Source organism: Podarcis cretensis (genome assembly GCF_951804945.1).
Source record: "Podarcis cretensis genome assembly, chromosome: 10".
Taxonomy (NCBI): Eukaryota; Metazoa; Chordata; class Lepidosauria; order Squamata; family Lacertidae; genus Podarcis; species Podarcis cretensis.
In genome coordinates, this window is record NC_137179.1 from 73,388,781 (window position 1) to 73,407,157 (window position 18,377).

The window sequence follows — 18,377 nt, forward strand, 5'->3', positions numbered from 1 at the left end:
CCACAATGGCTACATCTGCTCAAAGGGTTCTTCCAGCGTCAACACTTCTCATTCTTGCAGGTGTTTCTCTCCCCCCCCCGGTGTGTTTCTATCCAATGATGGTTTTCGTTACAGATAAGTGCCCAAGTTAAGGCACCTGATGTGCTGATATTGTCACACGCACCCACCTTTGTGCCACAACCTATTCTTTCCAAATAGTTTCCATTTCCTTGGAATCAAAGAGGTTAAGTAGGAGAGAGGTCAGCATAAAGAGAGTGCCCTTTCATGCCTTGCATAAGCAGAAGTGCTTTCTCTAAGACAAAACCTCAACCCCTCCTGAAGCCATGGGGAAGGTGGCTGCACCTTTATCTGCCTGCAAAAGGGCAGCATAATCTGCACACAACACTCCTTGCAGGTGGGTGGAGGATCCAAAGACAGGGAGCCACCACAAAGGAAGTCTGTCCACGTTAGGGTAGCCAAATCTGTCAATTTTGGTTTCTCACTTTTCCAGTCTTAAATCCAATTCTCCATAATTCTGCAACATTTGGTGATACATCTTTTAAAATCCTTGTGAATACCTCCGGTTACAAATGGGATCTGTTCTAGAGGTCTGGCCTCATCCCAAGGAATTTGCAACTAGAGGACCGCTTCTGCACATGCGTGTGGAGCGTAAAGCACTTCTGCACATGCGCGCCTGCGAAACCCGGAAAAGTACTTCTGGGTTTGTCGCGTTCGCATCCCAAAGTTTATGTATCCAGAGGGATCTTAACTCATGGGCAAGTCGATACGAAAGGAAGTGCTCCTTCAGATATTTAGGTCCCAAGATGTTGCAGGTTTTATATATCCACATCAGCACCTTGACTTGGGCTTTGAAATAATTTGGCAGCAGGTGCAGTTTGTTCAATGCCAATAGTATGTCTGAGTTTGAACAGTTGTGCCCACTAGGGTGCATTTTGCACAAACTGGATAGCCTTCAAGGCACACAAACTATGTTGCACTGCGTAGCAACTCACGTGCCATTTGCCAGCCCAGGTGACTTCAAGAAGCTGGTTTTCTCCCTCAACTCCTAGAAACGTTCACCATTCCGCCCCCCCCCATTGCTACCGTGCTTTTTAAAAAACATTCTTTTCTGTCCAAAACTTTTTAAAATGGGGGGATCTCATTTTCTCCAGAACGGAAGCCCGTGCTATCATGTTCAAACTTTCTGTGGGGGGCAAAAGCATGTGACTAGCTAAATTAAATGAGCAGCCAGATGGATATATACACAGAGAGACAATAGCTTATTTCCTTTTTGGCTCTTTCACTCTGGAGGAATTTGATTACATTTATGTGACAAAAGAAGGAGTTGCGATAGCACTGTGCTTGCCTGCAGGATGCTCTGTTTAGCTAGCAAAACAATGGCCTTACACAAGTGTTTACAAAGCTCCAGAAACTGTCTGAAAAGAACATGAAAGTGGAACATCTTACTATACTGTGTGAGAGGGAAGCAGCCTTGGGTGTGACACTTCTTACAGGGACAACTGGTCTGCTTTAGGAGTTTCCCTTCTCTCACCCTGGCCCTTGCCTTACTTGGATCACCAGTTCAGCCCCCTCCTTGCAAAAAGCAACACTGTCAGTAAAGCTTTTTTCGCTGGTATAAATAGCCATTAAATGGCAATGCACGTTCAGAGCATCTTCTGGCAATAAATGGAGAAGTCAAATCAGTCATCTACCCCATGAGTTAATGGATTTTATTTTTGTCTTTAGATATGCATTTGTTCTATTGACAAAGTTTCTCTCAAACTCCTTTACAAGGAGGGGTCTCCTCTCTCTAGAGGTAAGGAGTTTCTTATGCTGGTGTTTAGAAGTTGTTTAAACATATTCAGTATTTGTGGCAACTTCTAGGATATTTCATATATTGGAAAATTTGTTTCTCTGCATTATTTGGAAGGCATCTGGCTATTTAAGCAGCTTCGATAGGCTTGTTCTATGTGTTTATCCTTGGTTCCTTTATGATTTTAGACAATTGGAGAAATACAATTAAAGACTCCCCCACCTTCTGTGCCAAGGGAATTCTTCTCTGAGTTTGGATTATTCCCTGAATACTCAAGAAATGCTTGGCAATTTTATTTGAGTACTTGTATTTAATATCCTGGGATATTTGGGTTCAGTTTTGGGCAGCTTATGTGTACTGGCATTTTGTTACTGACCATTTGGCAACTGAGAGATCATATTTGTTTGCTAAAGCAAGATATGCCCAGAAGTCTGGAGCTCTTTGATTTTGAATCCAAAACTTGAATGGAAGGATTGGAAACTCTTTTGTTGTTGTTCAGAATTTGGAACCTTTCTAAATACTCCATTTAGTGCTGCTGTAATTCTCACATATAAAATGGCAACACCTTAACTTGTTTATACCTAACTTATTATAAGAAAAACAAATAAACTCAAGGTGTATACAGATATCATTTTAGCCCTTTGTTGCTGCCTGATGTACTTGGGTTTCTCAGGTGCAAAGGAGGACAGGGTTTGTAGGAACAGAGGAAGCTGCCTCCTAAGGAGCCAGACCTTTGGTCCACGCAACCCCATATTTCATACACTGACTGGCAGCAGGTCTCCTACCTAGGGCTGGAAGAGATGCTAGGTATTTAATCTGTGACCTTCTGCGTGCAAAGCATGCATACTGCCACTAAGCTATAGATCTACTCAAAGAATAGATAGGTGTTACTTGTCAAAAGGGGTGGGCGCCAGCTGTACAATTCTTTTAGCCGTACAGAGTCCTCATCTAATCAGACCCTACAAGGCTTCAATTTCCAAGTGTACCTATTAAATAGAGCCAAGGGACAGAGAAGGTGTCCCTGAAATTCTACCAAGGATGTCTGCAGCATGTCACTAATGAGGGGAGAGATGACTGCAGCTTCTTGAGTAAAACTAATGCATAAATATTGTGAAACATGAGGTTTGCACAAGCCTTCTGCAATATGCTCTCTGGCTCAAATGATTGGCAGGGACCCCATAGCGCTGTGGCAGCTAAATGAATATCTGTCCAGATAGAAAATCATGTAGGATTCTCTGGACTTTGTCACAAGAATTCTGTACAGAGACTGTACTGAAGGCTTCCTTACTTTCTTTCCTTACTTTTCTGTAAGATCTTCTGAAACCTTCCAAGGTTTGCATACTTGTGAGTTTTACCCCAGTGGTTGTCTATTTTTTGAATTGTTTCTTTAATCTCCTTGTAACAGTAATCTGTGTTGTCAGTAGCTCAATCACTAATGGTCTCTTATTGACCCTCAACTGCAGTTATCAATAACCTTGTTACTATCTGAATACATTGAACTATTGTGAAACATTAATCAACATTGTGTAACTTGAAGGATGAGTCTCGACTGGCTGTTTTTTTACAGTTACAGTGGTGGATAGAACTTTCAGTAGTTGGCAGACTTTGCTAAATAGCTTGTTGCAAAAACTTGACAGTAATTCAGAGCAGGCTGCCCTGCATTATGTAGCTGAAAAGAAGATTATCTGCTAGCACTAATATGTTTTTCAAGAGGTGGTTTGCCAGTATATTACCATGCAGGTTCAGGAGAGTGTTGGGTAGACAAATATGGAAAAGGTGTTTCCTTCTCCTGAAGTTAGGATGACCTTTTTAAAAAAATGAACAGTGGATAGAGACTTCTTTCCCTAATCTATCAAATTGCTGCTTAAGCATCTCACAGCATGGACCCAAATAAGTAGTTATTATTAGGTGTGCACTTATAAGGAGGAGAACTGAGATCACACCTGCTGTACCTAACTTTTACATGATGATCCAACGGGGGCCTTGTGCACATATAACTGTGGGTTCACCCACTGTGCAACTGGATGAACACTTCATTCACATGTTTGGGTGACTGCATGGAGGTCAACACTGGGGGGGGGGGCTTTCCTCTCCTTTCTCCATATCCCCACTTCATATCCCCACTTCACAAGTGGTCCTTAGAGTGACTTGTCTGCTGCATTCATCTACTGTTGCCTGTGTTGGAATTGCTGGGTCCAGCTGGGGTCCCACCTGCACTATGCTGTCATCAGTGGTTTGATTGCACTGGGCATGGAACTTTGATTTAGCAAGGAAGGTGAGAGGCAGGCGGGCCCCCCAAATTTTGGCACCACATAGGGCGCTGCTGAAATTTGAGACCCCCACAATCTGCCACTGCTGTTTTGAGTTTAGGAGAGTGGTTAGGCTGCATGCCTGAGACTGCCTTCTAAATCCAGCATCTAGTCATTAAGATAACAAAGGTGTGGCACAGAAGGGGCACCTGACCTGCCTGTAGTACATGTGAAAAGGGTCTAGAGGTCTTGGTGGACCACAAGCTGAACATGAGTCATCAGTGTGATGCAGCAGCAAAAAAAAAGTTAATTCTATTCTAGGCTGTATTAAGAGAAGTATAGTGTCCAGATCAAGGAAAGTAATAGTACCACTTTTTAAAAAAATAATATTTATTACTTTTAAAGCTTACAAAAAAGAAAAGGAAGAGAGAAGAGAAAAGAAAAAAAAGAACAAAAAAGAGAAAAAACAACACAATACATAAACAATACAAAACACAACCTTAACACATTAAAGTAACACAATAATCTAAACCAAACCAAACAAAAACAATTTAAAAACATACATACAATTTAAAAACATACATCATACCTTTTCCATATTCTATCTTTCATTCCCTTGTATCATTGACCTCCTCTCACCTCCCTCTTTGTATTCCACTTCCATTAATTGTTTCAGCAATTCCTTTCCATCTTTCTCTATTTTCTATCATATAAATGTCTTAACATATTTTTAATCTTATTTCCATTAAAATTAGTATACTTATTTAAGCTTAACTCCTTATAGCATTTCAGCTAAAGCCATAAAATTTCCTTCCAACATTTTTCTATCACTCATTAATTTTACAGTATTTCTATATATAGACTTTAAATTTCCAATCTTCTCCCACCATCTCCTCTCCCCAGTCGGACTCTACCAGCCACTTCCGTCAACTCCATACAGTCCATCAACCTGGAGATCTTATGTCCGAGGCTCTTAACTCTTTTCCACGTCCCTTCTGCCAGTCTTCTTCATAATCTTTGATGTTAAAGAGCAGATCTCGGGGAAACTCCAATCCAACGATACTTTTATTCCTTCTCGACAGGTCAGCCAGATTTCCATAATTAAAACTAGGATCCATAAAGTATTTCCGGGCATGTTTCAAAATTCCTCCAAATCCAAAGGCCCCCAGAGCTCCAATCTCCTCCTGACCCAAGTCCATATTCCAAAAGTCAGTTAATCCCTGCATAGAGGGATCTTTCCAACTTTCCTTTTCTAGTCCAGGCCAGGCTCCGATCTTCAAAATCTGACTTTTTCTAGTCTCAATCATAAAGGGCCTCAATTTGTAGTCCTCAATTTGCCTCTGTAAGGCTAAGGTTCCCCCTTGTATTACTTTAGGTTCGACAGCAGCAACTTTCTCCTTCTCCTTTTCAGCAATTTGTCCTGTTGAAATAGATTCCTGTGCCAAATCCTGAATAATTTCTGTATTGGTGCTCACTTTTGGTTCCAAAATGTCAATTTTAGTAGTCATAGCATCCATCTTTTTACGAAGCTGTTCCAACAAGTGGCTTATCTTAGAAAATGCAGTCCATAAGGCTTCTCCTGTCGACATTCTTGAATATCCAAGGTCAATATCTAGTTCTCACAGTTCTTATCAAGCAGCTGGAGCTTTCCCAGCTCCACTCTTGTAACAGTTTCCAAAGCTCCCTCTAGAGAGGAACAGTCTCCACTTGTATCAATCTTTTCCAACACAGATCAAAAAGTAAAGATAGTTTCAATTTTCAGATACTTTTCCTTCCTTTTAAACGCAGAAGCAGACAATGGAAACAATATATTTCTCTTACTTAACTGACTGTCAACATCCGTTCTCTTCGCTGTCAATGAACTCTCCCAAAACGTGAATCACTGGGAGCCTGTTCCCAGGTTCAGAGCGGTGGTAATTTAATTTTAATCACTCTCTCCTGCAGGATACACAGTCCAAAATTTCCCTCCTCTTCTCCTGCTTCCAAGGAGGGTCTAATAATTTCAATCGATGGAAGTTTAATCCTTTACATAAGGCTTTCCGAGACCTTAACTTGTAAGCTCTTTGCTTCAGTCTATTTACAAAAGGGGAAGGCGGACTTCCTGTTTTGAACCTTCCCCGTTCGATGCCAAATTAAGATATTTAAAAATCCAATTTCCCGTTTTACTCACGGGTTGTTGTTTAAAATCCAATTGTCCACAAGAAAAAGTCAGCGCTCTCCGGCAACAGCAATGCGGCTTCACTCCGTGAAAGAAGCGGTCGATTCAAAGCACCATGCCGCTCACCCCACGTCACTCTGGATCCCCAAAACAGGGTTTCCCCGTGAGTAGGGGAGGCGCAAAAGGTGCCAGCTGAATCCCAGGTTCACAAGCTTCTTCCGCTGGGGGCGCCAACCCGGAAGTATTAGTACCACTCTTTTCTGCCCTGGTCAGACCACACCTGAAATACTGTGCCCAATTCTGGGCACCACAATTTAAGAAGGATGTGTGCAGAGAAGGGCAACCAAGATGATCAAGGGTCTGGAAACCAAGCCTTATAAGGAACAGTTGAAGGAGCCAGGCATGTTTAGCCTGGAAAAGAGGAGACTGAGAGGAGATATAATAGCCATCTTCAAATATCTCAAGGGCTATCACATGGAAGATGGAGCAAGCTTGTTTCCTGCTGCTCTGGAGATTAGGAACAGAACCAGTGGCATCAAGTTACAAGAATGGAAATTCTGACTAAACATCAGGAATACGTTTCTGACATAAGACCTGTTTGACAGTGGAGCTGACTCCCACAAGAGGTGGTGGACTCTCTTTCCTTGGAGGTTTTTAAGCAGAGGTCAGATGGCCATCTGCCATGGATGTTTTAAATGAGATTCCTGTGTTGCAGGGGCTTGCACTGCATAACCCTCAGGGGTCCCTTCCAACTCTATAATTCTATGTTTCTATCATAAACATCTTTGTAGAATTATGTCCCTGCATCTCAAGCTACACAAGTACAGTTTGGAGTGTATATAATCATAATCTCCAGTGCGGCATTTGAATCTTGAAATTAACTTTAAAAATAGATTTTAACTCCTCTGACATTTTGGTGCTCTGTTCTTGCCAGGAAGCAACGTTACACCTGTGGAAAAAAACTCTCAACTGTAATCTTGAAAATTAGCATGCAGATATCTGCTTCTGTGTGTTCCCGTATGAACTGACCCAGACCCTGAACTCATAATCTGAGACCCTTCTTAGTGTGCTCTTTTAATGAGATGTCGGGGGGGGGGGGCAACAAGAGAATGGGCCTTTTCTGAAGTGGCTCCCTGATTGTGGAATCCTCTCCCCAGGGAGGCTCAGCTGGTGCCTTTGTGACATATCTTTAGGCACTAGGCAAAAATATTCCTCTCCTACCAGGCCTTTGGCTTATTCAACAATCTATGGTCTTTTAAACCATATTTTTATTGTTGGGTATTGCTTTGTTTGTTATTGTATTCTTTATACTGTGGTCCTTGGATGAATGGTTGTGTATAAATTTGTTGTTGTTGTTTAGTCGTGTCTGACTCTTTGTGACCCCGTGGACCAGAGCATGCCAGGCACTCCTGTCTTCCACTGCCTCCCGCAGTTTGGTCAAACTCATGTTCGTAGTTTCCAGAACACCGTTCAACCATCTCGTCTTCTGTTGTCCCCTTCTCCTTGTGCCCTCCATCTTTCCCAACATCAGGGTCTTTTCCAGGGAGTCTTCTCTTCTCATGAGGTGGCCAAAGTATTGGAGCCTCAGCTTCACGATCTGTCCTTCCAGTCAGCACTCAGGGCTAATTTCCTTAAGAATGGATAGGTTTGATCTTCTTGCAGTCCAAGGGACTCTCAAGAGTCTCCTCCAGCACCATGTATAAATTTAATAAATAATTAATACAGACCTGCTGAAGAATGCAGCAATTGATGAAGAATTGTGTGTGCAGGTTATGCTACCATAGTTCAAACTGGAGCTTTAAATGCTTTATTAAGCACGGTGCCTTTTCAGTGTTGTTGGTCCCCCATGTTCAGCCGCAGGTTGAGTGTTGAGTGACCACAGGTGAACCTGGCCCCCTAAGACCAATCTTTTGTTCCATTTTTCTGACGCTTCTTGCTCCAGTTTTGGGTACAGAATTTCCTGTGTGGAGAGAGGGTTTAGTACTAAGTAGTCAACAATTGGCACATGAGTATGCATGAGTATTTGCTGTGCTTGAGTACTTACTTATCTGTGTTGCGAAATGTAATAATACAAGCGAAAGGGTGCATAACTGAATTCTCTGCTACAACCTGCAAGAAAACGATTAAGTGTGTGTGTGTGCAACAAATTTTTTTAATGGTTAGATTGATGTGAGTGTGTTGGGTGATATCTCCAGCTGCTGCTCATACTGTACTTTGTACTTTGATCTCTTTTGAAAGCTCATTTAGGACCTTGCTGTGTTAGAGGCTGCTGCTGCCGAGAGGGGTGCATGTGTTCCTGGACGACAAAGTTGTAAGAGCTCCCAGAGGTGGAAGAAATTGCAGACCAGAAGGATGGGCGGTTTGCTGAACTGTGGTTTGCTGAGTGGAGCAGTCATTGGAGCAATTCTAGCCATCCTTGGAGGTGCCTTGATACCACTTGGAAACTATTTTGTTGAGAAGACCGTGAAAAAGGTAATGACCTTCTATAAATCCTGTATGTTTTGCTATTGTTTTAATTCCCTCTTTGGTCTCCTTATTACAGTGCCATCCCCCAAACACACCTAAAACAAAAGTGGGTTTACATGTGAAAAGAGTAAACCCTGTTCCAATACTAAAAATGAATTCCAGGATTGAGATGCATACAGAAGTGTCCCAATTCTATGCCCTTGTTATGCATTCCGCTTTAGCTTGTGGACTTTGGGTTTCCAGCTTGAAGTCCTCTCATCTTTCCAATCCAGCGATGCCTTGGGGGGGGGGGGTGTCCTGTAATGACAGCCAATGTAACTTGTGATATTCAGATAAAGGAACTTGCCCCAAATCAATCTACACGGACACGGAGCAATGGTTCCAAACTACAAGAATGAAGATTCCACCTAAACATTAGGGAGAACTTCCTGACAGTAAGAGCTGTTCGACAGTGGAATTTGCTGCCAAGGAGTGTGGTGGAGTCTCCTTCTTTGGAGGTCTTTAAGCAGAGGCTTGACAACCATATGTCAGGAGTGCTCTGATGGCAGGGGGTTGGACTCGATGGCCCTTGTGGTCTCTTACAACTCTATGATTCTATGATTCACCTATGAATGAGGGAGGGAGGGAGAGAGAGAATACTGAATTGCAATTACTTGCTTCATTTTAAATGACTTCAGCACTCTATTTGTGGATAGGGTAGAGGGTAGAGGGTTGGGAGACCATTTTACCAAATCTATCCAGGTAGAGGAGAAATTCAACAGTTCCTTGCAAGTGGAGCCCACCATATAGTGTCATTCTGGGGCATTTTGTGGCATGTGGAAACAGTGAGAAGTGGCCCTTTTTCTTGAGGAGGGTGAAAGAAAACAATATAAAAATGACTTCTGAGAAAATTCAGCTCAGAAAATCAAAACTTTAATATCCCATTCCATGCTCTTTGGTATGAATTTGGAATGCATTTAATGAAATTTGAGGTTTCAGGCTGACAAGACGAAACTTTCCGCACAACTTTCTTCTGGGCACCGGAACCTGGGGCATATTCCTAACCCCCCCCCCCCAACCTACTGAATGTTGGCATGCATGTGTCAACCCTGACAATCTCTGCTTATGTTCAGAAACTCAGACGTCATGATAAATGTTGACTGTCACTGAATTCTGGTTGGCACCAGATCAGTGCAGATCAAACTGAGGAATTTATGTTTTATTTTTGGTCCTTGGAGAAATTCATTTGGCATTGTTGGCATTTATTCACATGTGAATTTCAGTGTTCACCAAGGTTTAGATGTTCACTGTACACACTACAGCCTAACATTCAATTGTATGTTAACAAGAGCACTTTATTGAGGAAGTTAATTTGACTCCCCCCCCCACTAATAATATACATCTCAAATCTGTTAGCATACAGCTACTTTCTTCGAACACTAAATACTTGGGGTGATCATTGAATGCTGTGAGTGAAAGTCCACTTGTGCAATGAGACTTGCCTTCCTATCTGCTCCCCACATCTTTTCCATAACCTTTTCTGGAGGGTCTGCTACCCCTACAGAGCTGATTTTAGACGGACACAAGGGGCTTCAATGGGGAAGAGAGGACGGAGAGTCCTCTTTCACCAGGGGAAGTCCATTCTGCTGGTGGATGGTCTCGGCTAGATATCACATGGAGTGTTTAAATATATATTAGTTGCCAACAGCAACATGCTTTCTCAGTCATCATTTAACAGCCTTATAAAGCATTATTCCATGTTGCTAAAGACACTGACAGAACAGAAGCTTTATTTGAATCTGGGATCTGCTAGTTTTCATTTTCTTCTTCCTGCCTGCACTGACCGATTTTATCGGCACTGTACCGGAGTGCCAGCTTGACCCTGCGACTGTAGGTGCCCTGGGTTGTGGGTGCCGTGCAGCATGCATGGCCCTGGCCCTGAAATTTGTGGGTGCCCAGCCCCTTCATGGGGAATTTTGTGGGTGCTTAGGCATCCAGAGCCCCAGGGAATTGGCACCTATGGCGCGGTAGGTGACATTTGAAAAGTGGTTTGCTTGAAATTTTTGATACCCAGTTACAACAAGCCATGTGAGATCTTAGGGGGTGGAGTTTATAGTCAATTTAAAAACTATCCCCTCCCCCAAAAACCCCCACTGTAAAGTGCATGGTTATGTACTGCTGTGTGCTGAATTTCTCTGGTATCTTGTTCAAGAGCCAACATTTCATAACACTTATCTTTTTATCGGTAGCTAATCTTTATGGCACAATACTCCGTGGTTGGTTCCAACACTGTCATAAAAGCTAGGGAACTTGACTTTAAATACAGATAAAATGGGTTTCACTCCGAGAAGATGGAATCAGCTGGTGGGATACTATATAAAATGGGTTTTTGCTCAATATTAGCTGCGGCAGAATTATTACTAAAGTGTTTTTCCAATAAAGAACTTTTGATTTCAATTACTCTTTTTGCTCTTAGAGCAAAATGAGTTCCAATGTCATGGATATTATTATTTTTTTTTAAAGCATTGAGGCATCCTAAAATTTTAGAAAGCTAAATTCAGGCTGGAGGCTAGAATATTGTTGCTGTTGATGTATGTTTGCCTTCCTGATATGAAATACATTTCTTTGAACAGTGGTTTCCAAATGGGCTTTTAAAAAATGGGTTAAAAAAACCCCTGGGCTTACTCTAAACTGCTTGGAGTTCCTCCAATGACAATATCAAAGGGGTTTGCCTATAATTACTAGTCTTCTCAGAGAAGGAAGAGGAGGAGGAGGAGGATTCTGGGGTGCATTCAACAAGCTTGGTGCATTGCCCAACAACAAGCTTGGCCAGATCTCCATATGAACTATATGTTTCCTAGAACACTTCCCAGGAAGCTGGGCATTACTCAGCAGGTTAGTTACTTGTTTAATGTTTTTTTGTTGTTGGGTGCTCCCAGAGGGTGGATGTTGTGGGATTAGTGCTCTTCAAGCATTAAAGTTTCTTTGAAGCATCCACATGATATTTTATGTTTACCTGTTTTTAATATTGTTTAGAGCATTTGCTGCCTGCTTTTTAGCCAAGAAGGCTCCCAGAATGACTTATGAACAGTCAATTAAAGCAGGGGGGGGGAGCCATGGATCAGTCTCACCCCCACCCCCCTGGGATCCAATATGGCTTGTGAGGTCATTTCACCCAAACCATGCACACCTTTCAATCCGTTGACATCACTTGTGATATCAGCTGGTGGGTGGGAGTGTGGGGCTCAATTCTGCACTGTTGTGGGTGTCTGATCGCAGCAAAATTTAAACAGCTTAGCAGTCTATAGGTGATGGTTTAGCCCTGCATAATTTGGCCAAGCCATCTTTGGGAAAAATGTACACAGCCAAAGGAAGCAGCAACCCCCCCCCCCCCGGGTCTGCTTGCTTTTAACTGCATGCACCTGATCTCTGGGAAGGGGCGACTGGTGAAAGCAAGCAGACATCTGGACTGTGCAGAAAGGTTTATCGTTCTCCTTTCCCTAGGAGGCATGTATTGAAAAAGGGTTAAGTTCTGCTCAGTTTTACTGCATGTAGCTCCCCAGGAAAGTAGAAAATGAACTGCTTTTGCAAGCATCGGTCTTCCCCAAGTGCTGTGGTGAGGGGCCCATCCACATGCCAATCTTGCCACACAATGATGATATCACATGAGTGACAGGTGGGTGATCCCTCCCACATGTCCAAGTTGACCTGCCAGGCTGATCCTGACCAGCGACACTAAACACCTGACTTCTAGTTGAGGCCAGTTGGACCTCTGTAATATGACAGTGGTGATTATGGGGTCTGGAATCATCCATTTAAGATTTATACCATTGCCAATCCAAAAACTGCATTATATCTCTTCCACATTTAGATACTGGGGTTCCATATAAAATGTTTTGGTACTGCATGTGGGAAATAGAGTTGGTATGAGCAGGGAGCCACAGTGCTTGGAAAAAACCTTAGAACCTGAACATACCCACAAAGAGCACATTTAAAAATATTTACTGTGACCCACATGAAGAGCAGTCTTTCGGTGTTAGGACTCAGAAGTGGATTGGCAGCATTGTACAGATCTCTTGGCTGATTGTGTTTGTGCTCTTGAACAGTCACTCAGTCAATACTTTTGAAGTGTTGCCCAAACGCTGATGAAATTGTGTTCTACTGGGGCTTTCTTGTATTTGCAATTTAAATTACTTTGGGTTTTGTTTTGTTTTGTTTTAAAAAAAAGTTCAAAGGGAAGAATTCAACTTTGTCCTAAGGTGCTATTTCTGCCAGGGCAAGCATTTTTGCTTGTCAGATGGAACTATCCCAGCTTTCCTCCCATTGTGTTCTATTCCAGGGGTTCCCCAACCCCCCCAAGTCAATTTCAGGGACACAGCAGGACATGGTATGAGGAGAGGAGGAAACCCCATTGCGCAAGCAGATGCCATTGCACAGGGCTTCCCCTGATGGGACTTGTTGAATCCTGCCCAGTATTTTTAGGGGAAATCTTTGAACTATTTGTAGGACATCAGCTTTTCTACCAAAGGAAGCTGAGGTCTGTTCAGCATAGAACTTCCTTAAGTCATCTGTGGCTCCACTGCACTATTCTTGTTTCCTGTGATTTTTGTGTGCTGATGAAACACAGCTTTGCTAATGTGTCAGATTTTCTGCCCCCACCTCCCCTTCCACCCAGTCCCCCATCTTCATCTACCTGTGTGATTTCTGCTTAGATGTTCTGCGCCATCTTGGAAATGTCTAAATATAGATTGTAAGCTTCGCAGAGCAGGAATCGGACTCTTTGCATTTGTATGTTCTGTAAAGCATCACACATGCTGATAGAGCTGCATACATTAAAGCAGAGGTTTTCAACCTTTTTGAGTCCACGGCTCCCTTGACCAACTGCATTATTTCTGTGGCAGCCCTGTGGGGCTCAGGAGCCCAGTTGTGTCGCCCCTTGCCTGCAGAGCTGGCAGCCTCTCACCCTTTTCCTAACACCCTTCCTTGTGGGATGATAATAATAATAATAATAATAATAATAATAATAATAATAATAATAATAATAATTTATTATTTATACCCCGCCCATCTGGCTGGGTTTCCCCAGCCACTCTGGGCAGCTTCCATAAAAACCAAAAATACACTAAAATATCACAGATTAAAAACTTCCCTGAACAGGGCTGCCTTAAGATGTCTTCTGAATGTCAGGTAGTTATCTGATGGGAGGGCGTTCCACAGGGCGGGTGCCACTACCGAGAAGGCCCTCTGCCTGGTTCCCTGTAGCTTTGCTTCTCGCAATGAGGGAACCGCCAGAAGGCCCTCAGCGCTGGACCTCAGCGTCCGGGCAGAATGATGGGGGTGGAGACGCTCCTTCAGGTATACTGGGCCGAGGCCGTTTAGGGCTTTAAATGTCAACACCAGCACTTTGAATTGTGCTCGGAAACGTACTGGGAGCCAATGTAGGTCTTTCAAGACCAGTGTTATGTGGGATGTTCTCTCAGCCTCCTCTCCTGTCCCTTCTCCTTGGGAGTCCTTCAGGTAGCTCCTGCTTCCATCCCTGGTCTCTGAGCTGCACCCCCCCCCCCTAAAGAGAGGCACCTCCCAGAGGTACCAATTGCCTGCTGAGCTTATAGCCAGGGTTGCTGTGCAAGCCTTTGGGAGGCAGAGACGCAAGAGGGCATTGGAGGAGGGAGGGAAGGAAAGAGGGACAGAGGCCAGTATTGCCTGTGGCACTCCTGACCAACCTTCAAGGCACCCCAGGGAGCCAAGGTACATTGGTTGAAGACCACTGCATTAAAGTGTTCAATGTCCGGCCTTCATCCTTGTTCTGAGAATCTGTGTTGGGGAAACCCTGGTAGCAACACTGTCCTCCGAGACTTTACAGTACTTGACTGTGTTTAAACAAATGCAAATTTAGCAGGCTGGTAGTTCTGAACAGAAGCTTCAAATTAAAGCGTAGGACTCCAGGGCAACCTGAAATGTCCAGGTGTGTATAGAGTATCATCCAAGAAACTAAGGTGTGCCCATATCTCTATTATTTAAGAGGCTGAACTGCAATTAAGCTTCCCAGTAAGGGGTAATTTTCTTTAACCAGCTTAGGTTTCGGGGGCTGGTGGCAAGAAAATGTAAAGGAAACTGAAACAGGCTTGTTTGGAGTTTTGGAAGTAGGGAAGGAGATTGCTAAGTGGAATTGGCACAAAGGTTTTAAACTAGATGGAGTTTCTGTGTTCTCGTTTAGAAATGGGTTAGCAAAAGGGGCTTTTTAATGTGGCATTTTTGTCATATTTCCTTGAATTGCTTACTCCAGAATGAGCAGCCAAGTAGCCAAATTTTTATTGTCAGTCTAGATAATTCTTTAGCACTACTGGAAGGCATACGAATAGTATTGCAATGTGTGGTGCTATTTTATCAGTTTTGGCCTCCCCTTCTGATCTTTAAATTAGTGGCTTGCTGAAGATTGACTAGCTTTATGGATTACCAGGGACAACACGGCCCAAGTCCTTTAGTCACTATACTGACACTAATTTTTAAGTGCCTCAATCTAAAGGAAACAAGACATAACAAGCAATATTATGCACAGCACTCTCGGGTCAGTTTCTTGATTTTCATATCTGATAGGCAGTATCTGGTGAGTTTTTTTGTTTTGCAAAGAATGCAGTTCTTTATGAAAACTTATTCTGCACACTGCTATCTACTGATTTGAAAAGTGGCCTGACTTTGCCCTTGGCTAGATAAATAAAATGACTGCAAGCTATTCTGAGATAATGACTTGTGTTGCATAACTGACTTGGGTTACTCAGTTTAACCGGGGGGGGGGGGGAGTAGTTGAGATGCCCCTACCAAAACTTGTAACAGTTAACTCATCTCTGTTCTGCAAAAATGAGAAAAAGTGGCTCATGAGTGTCCTACATCAGACTCCTGATCCAAGAAATACTATGGCGTGTGAAGTTCTATATAATGGAATTGTGGGTGATTTCCCACTTCTTCCTCCATTTCATCTCCATATTTGCTTCTGTTAGGGCAGTGTAAAGGGACCCCTGACCATTAGGTCCAGTCGTGGCCGACTCTGGGGTTGCGGCGCTCATCTCGCTTTACTGGCAAAGGGAGCCAGCAAACAGCTTCCGGGTCATGTGGCCAGCATGACTAAGCCGCTTCTGGCAAACCAGAGCAGCGCACGGAAACGCCGTTTACCTTCCCGGCCGGAGTGGTACCTATTTATCTACTTGCACTTTGACGTGCTTTTGAACTGCTAGGTTGGCAGGAGCTGGGACTGAGCAACGGGAGCTCACTCCATCATGGGGATTCGAACCGCCAACCTTCTGATCGGCAAGCCCTAGGCTCTGTGGTTTAGATCCACGGCCAATTCAGGGAGAGTGGCCGGCAGGAGGGCCAATTGACCAGGGCCTCAAGCTCAAAAGTGGACCTCAAATGTAGACACTTGTTAATGTTTTGGCATTTGATCAGTTTTGCAACTTGTTTTTATGTGCATTGGACCAAAATGTGACATGGTCTCTCAGCTTTGAGCTGCAAATTATAGCAAATAAGAGATGTGATTTGGTAGAAGGCATAATTATTCTCTTAGCTGATATGTCTCACAGTCTTCTTTTTGCAGTGTCTTATTCTGTAATAATAATAATAATAATAATAATAATAATAATAATAATAATAAATTTTATTTATACCCCGCCCTCCCTGGCCAGAGCTAGGCTCAGGGTGGCTAACATCAGTAAAATTACACTAAAGTCATGAGTCATTGTTTCTTATTTTTATTGTGGCAAGGTACCTTAAGGACTGAAAGTGGCCTGGGCCTCTCTGGACCTCTGAGAAGTCTTGCATACATCTGTCTGTCACTGAGTCAAGTGCTACTATGCAGCCCAGAACAAATGTCACATTGAACTAGCTTAACACAAGCCACAGTTTATTGTGAAGTTCTTGCAGTGCTGCTGTAATGTTGCAGATGAAAGAAGCCACAGACTGAATCTGGGCTCTTGGCTCATTTCTCTCCAAACTGAGAGCAGTAGCCAAGGTTTGTTTTTGACTTACCAATCATGAGCCCAGATTCAGATGACACAACAAGCCAGACTTTGGCTTGCTTCATTTGCGGCATGACAGGATTGCTGTAGGAGCGTTTGAGCACCGTGCACAACTTTGCTGCTGTTTCACATTGCAATATAGTTCATTTTACAAAAGCAACTGATGCGGAGCAACAATCAGTTATAGGTTAAATGTACATTTTTGCAAGGAGTATCAAGACACTGTTGAAAACTGGAGGCAATTTTTGGCAATGTTGAAAGATCTTCAGAAACATTTTTGGAACATATCTGACTCCTCACCTGTGAAGAATGGCTACATGTGTGGTAGAAATACACCAAGTCAACATGGTTGAACAATTGCCGACTTTTAAAAAATAGAAAACAATCTGGGAAATTTGCCAGCATTTTAGTATAAATTTCTCATAATCAACACATTTTTGCATGCAATTTTGACTAACGTACACATTCCCCCAAATATATAATGCATTTTAGTATACTATTACTTTCACTTTTACATTAGCACACTTTCCCCTAAAATATGCATTTTTGTAAATATTGTGTGGTTGGAGAAATCCACTGCAAAACTTGTAAGTGCAAATTTTGAAAGATGGCAGTTTTCATATGCTTTTAGCAAGTGCAAATTTTATAGATCTACTTTTGACTGCTGCAGTAGGACTTCCCTTGCAAGCTAAAAAAAACTCATGTGTAGGTCATTAACTAGATGTACAGTGAACTGGAGTTGCTTCTGGCAGTGCTGAGTAAATAAGGAAGGTGCCCAGAATGCTCATCTAAATTAATTTTAGAACAAGCCCTCTTTCTGGCACTGGGTGCCATTTTGGCTCAGGGATGGGGAAGCTGTTGCCTCTGGGTGTTGCTGCACTGCAGCTCCCCTCATCCCTGACCACTGGGCTTGCTGGCTGGGTCTGATGGAAAGTTCAACAAAACCTGGATGCACAAGTTCCCCAACCCAAGTTTAGCCTAACAATCCTAGTTGATTTCTCTTTGAGATTTCTATTGCATATGAGAGACTGACAACATTTAGCGTAGCCACAGGAATGCAAGCCTCAAAGTGTTTCAGACAATAGCTATCACTACTAGCAGGTTATTTTAAAATGGCATATAAGTAACTGCCAAGTAGAAAGTAACAATCTTGTTTTACTATTTTTTTCTTCCCACATAAAAATGCTTGGTCTTGCAGAATATGCAAAGCCCTTTTGCCAGGAATTGCAAGAACACAATAGTCTCTCTCGCCCACTCACCTCTGCCACAGTTTCACTGTTTCAAGAAAAAAGAGGAAAAATAGGATACACAGGAGCTCCATGTGTATGTGCAGATACAGATACACACACACACACACACAATGTGATGCATTGAATGTGATCCAGCCTTTATATTTATCCTGCTTTAAGAGTGTACAGAATTAATGAGGATGTTGCTAACTTGACCAACTCATTCAAAGGACAACCCTCAGTGCTGGAGAGCAGAAGGTCTCTGGGTCAGACTGAGTAAGCCTCTTGTCTGATACCTCAGAGAGTTGCTGCCAGCCAGTGCAGGAAACTCATCCATTGGTCAGGCTCTATATAAGGCAGGTTCATTGGTTTCACATTCACGGGTGGAATGTTCCCTTGCATCTTGGGTGCTTCCTAACTCTTGCTTGGTTTCTGACTTGCCTTGCACACCCACCCTGAGTTCTCTGACTCCAACAAGGCTTCTGAGTTGAC

At 42.9% G+C, this 18,377-nt stretch overlaps 1 protein-coding gene across 5 annotated transcripts in view; it reads left to right on the forward strand.

Moving 5' to 3' along the window:
• The window catches only part of CD36 (CD36 molecule (CD36 blood group)), a 69,389-nt gene that overhangs the window by 26,312 nt on the left and 24,700 nt on the right, over nucleotides 1-18,377 (forward strand). For 4 of the 5 annotated variants that reach the window (XM_079993688.1, XM_079993690.1, XM_079993687.1 and 1 more), the window contains exon 2: nucleotides 8,438-8,671. In XM_079993688.1, the coding sequence (XP_079849814.1) occupies nucleotides 8,552-8,671 (120 nt within the window). In that variant the 5' untranslated portion in view covers nucleotides 8,438-8,551. Of the gene's footprint in view, nucleotides 1-1,635; nucleotides 1,796-8,437; nucleotides 8,672-18,377 lie in introns of those variants that run through there. The other variant, XM_079993686.1, reaches the window with a different exon arrangement.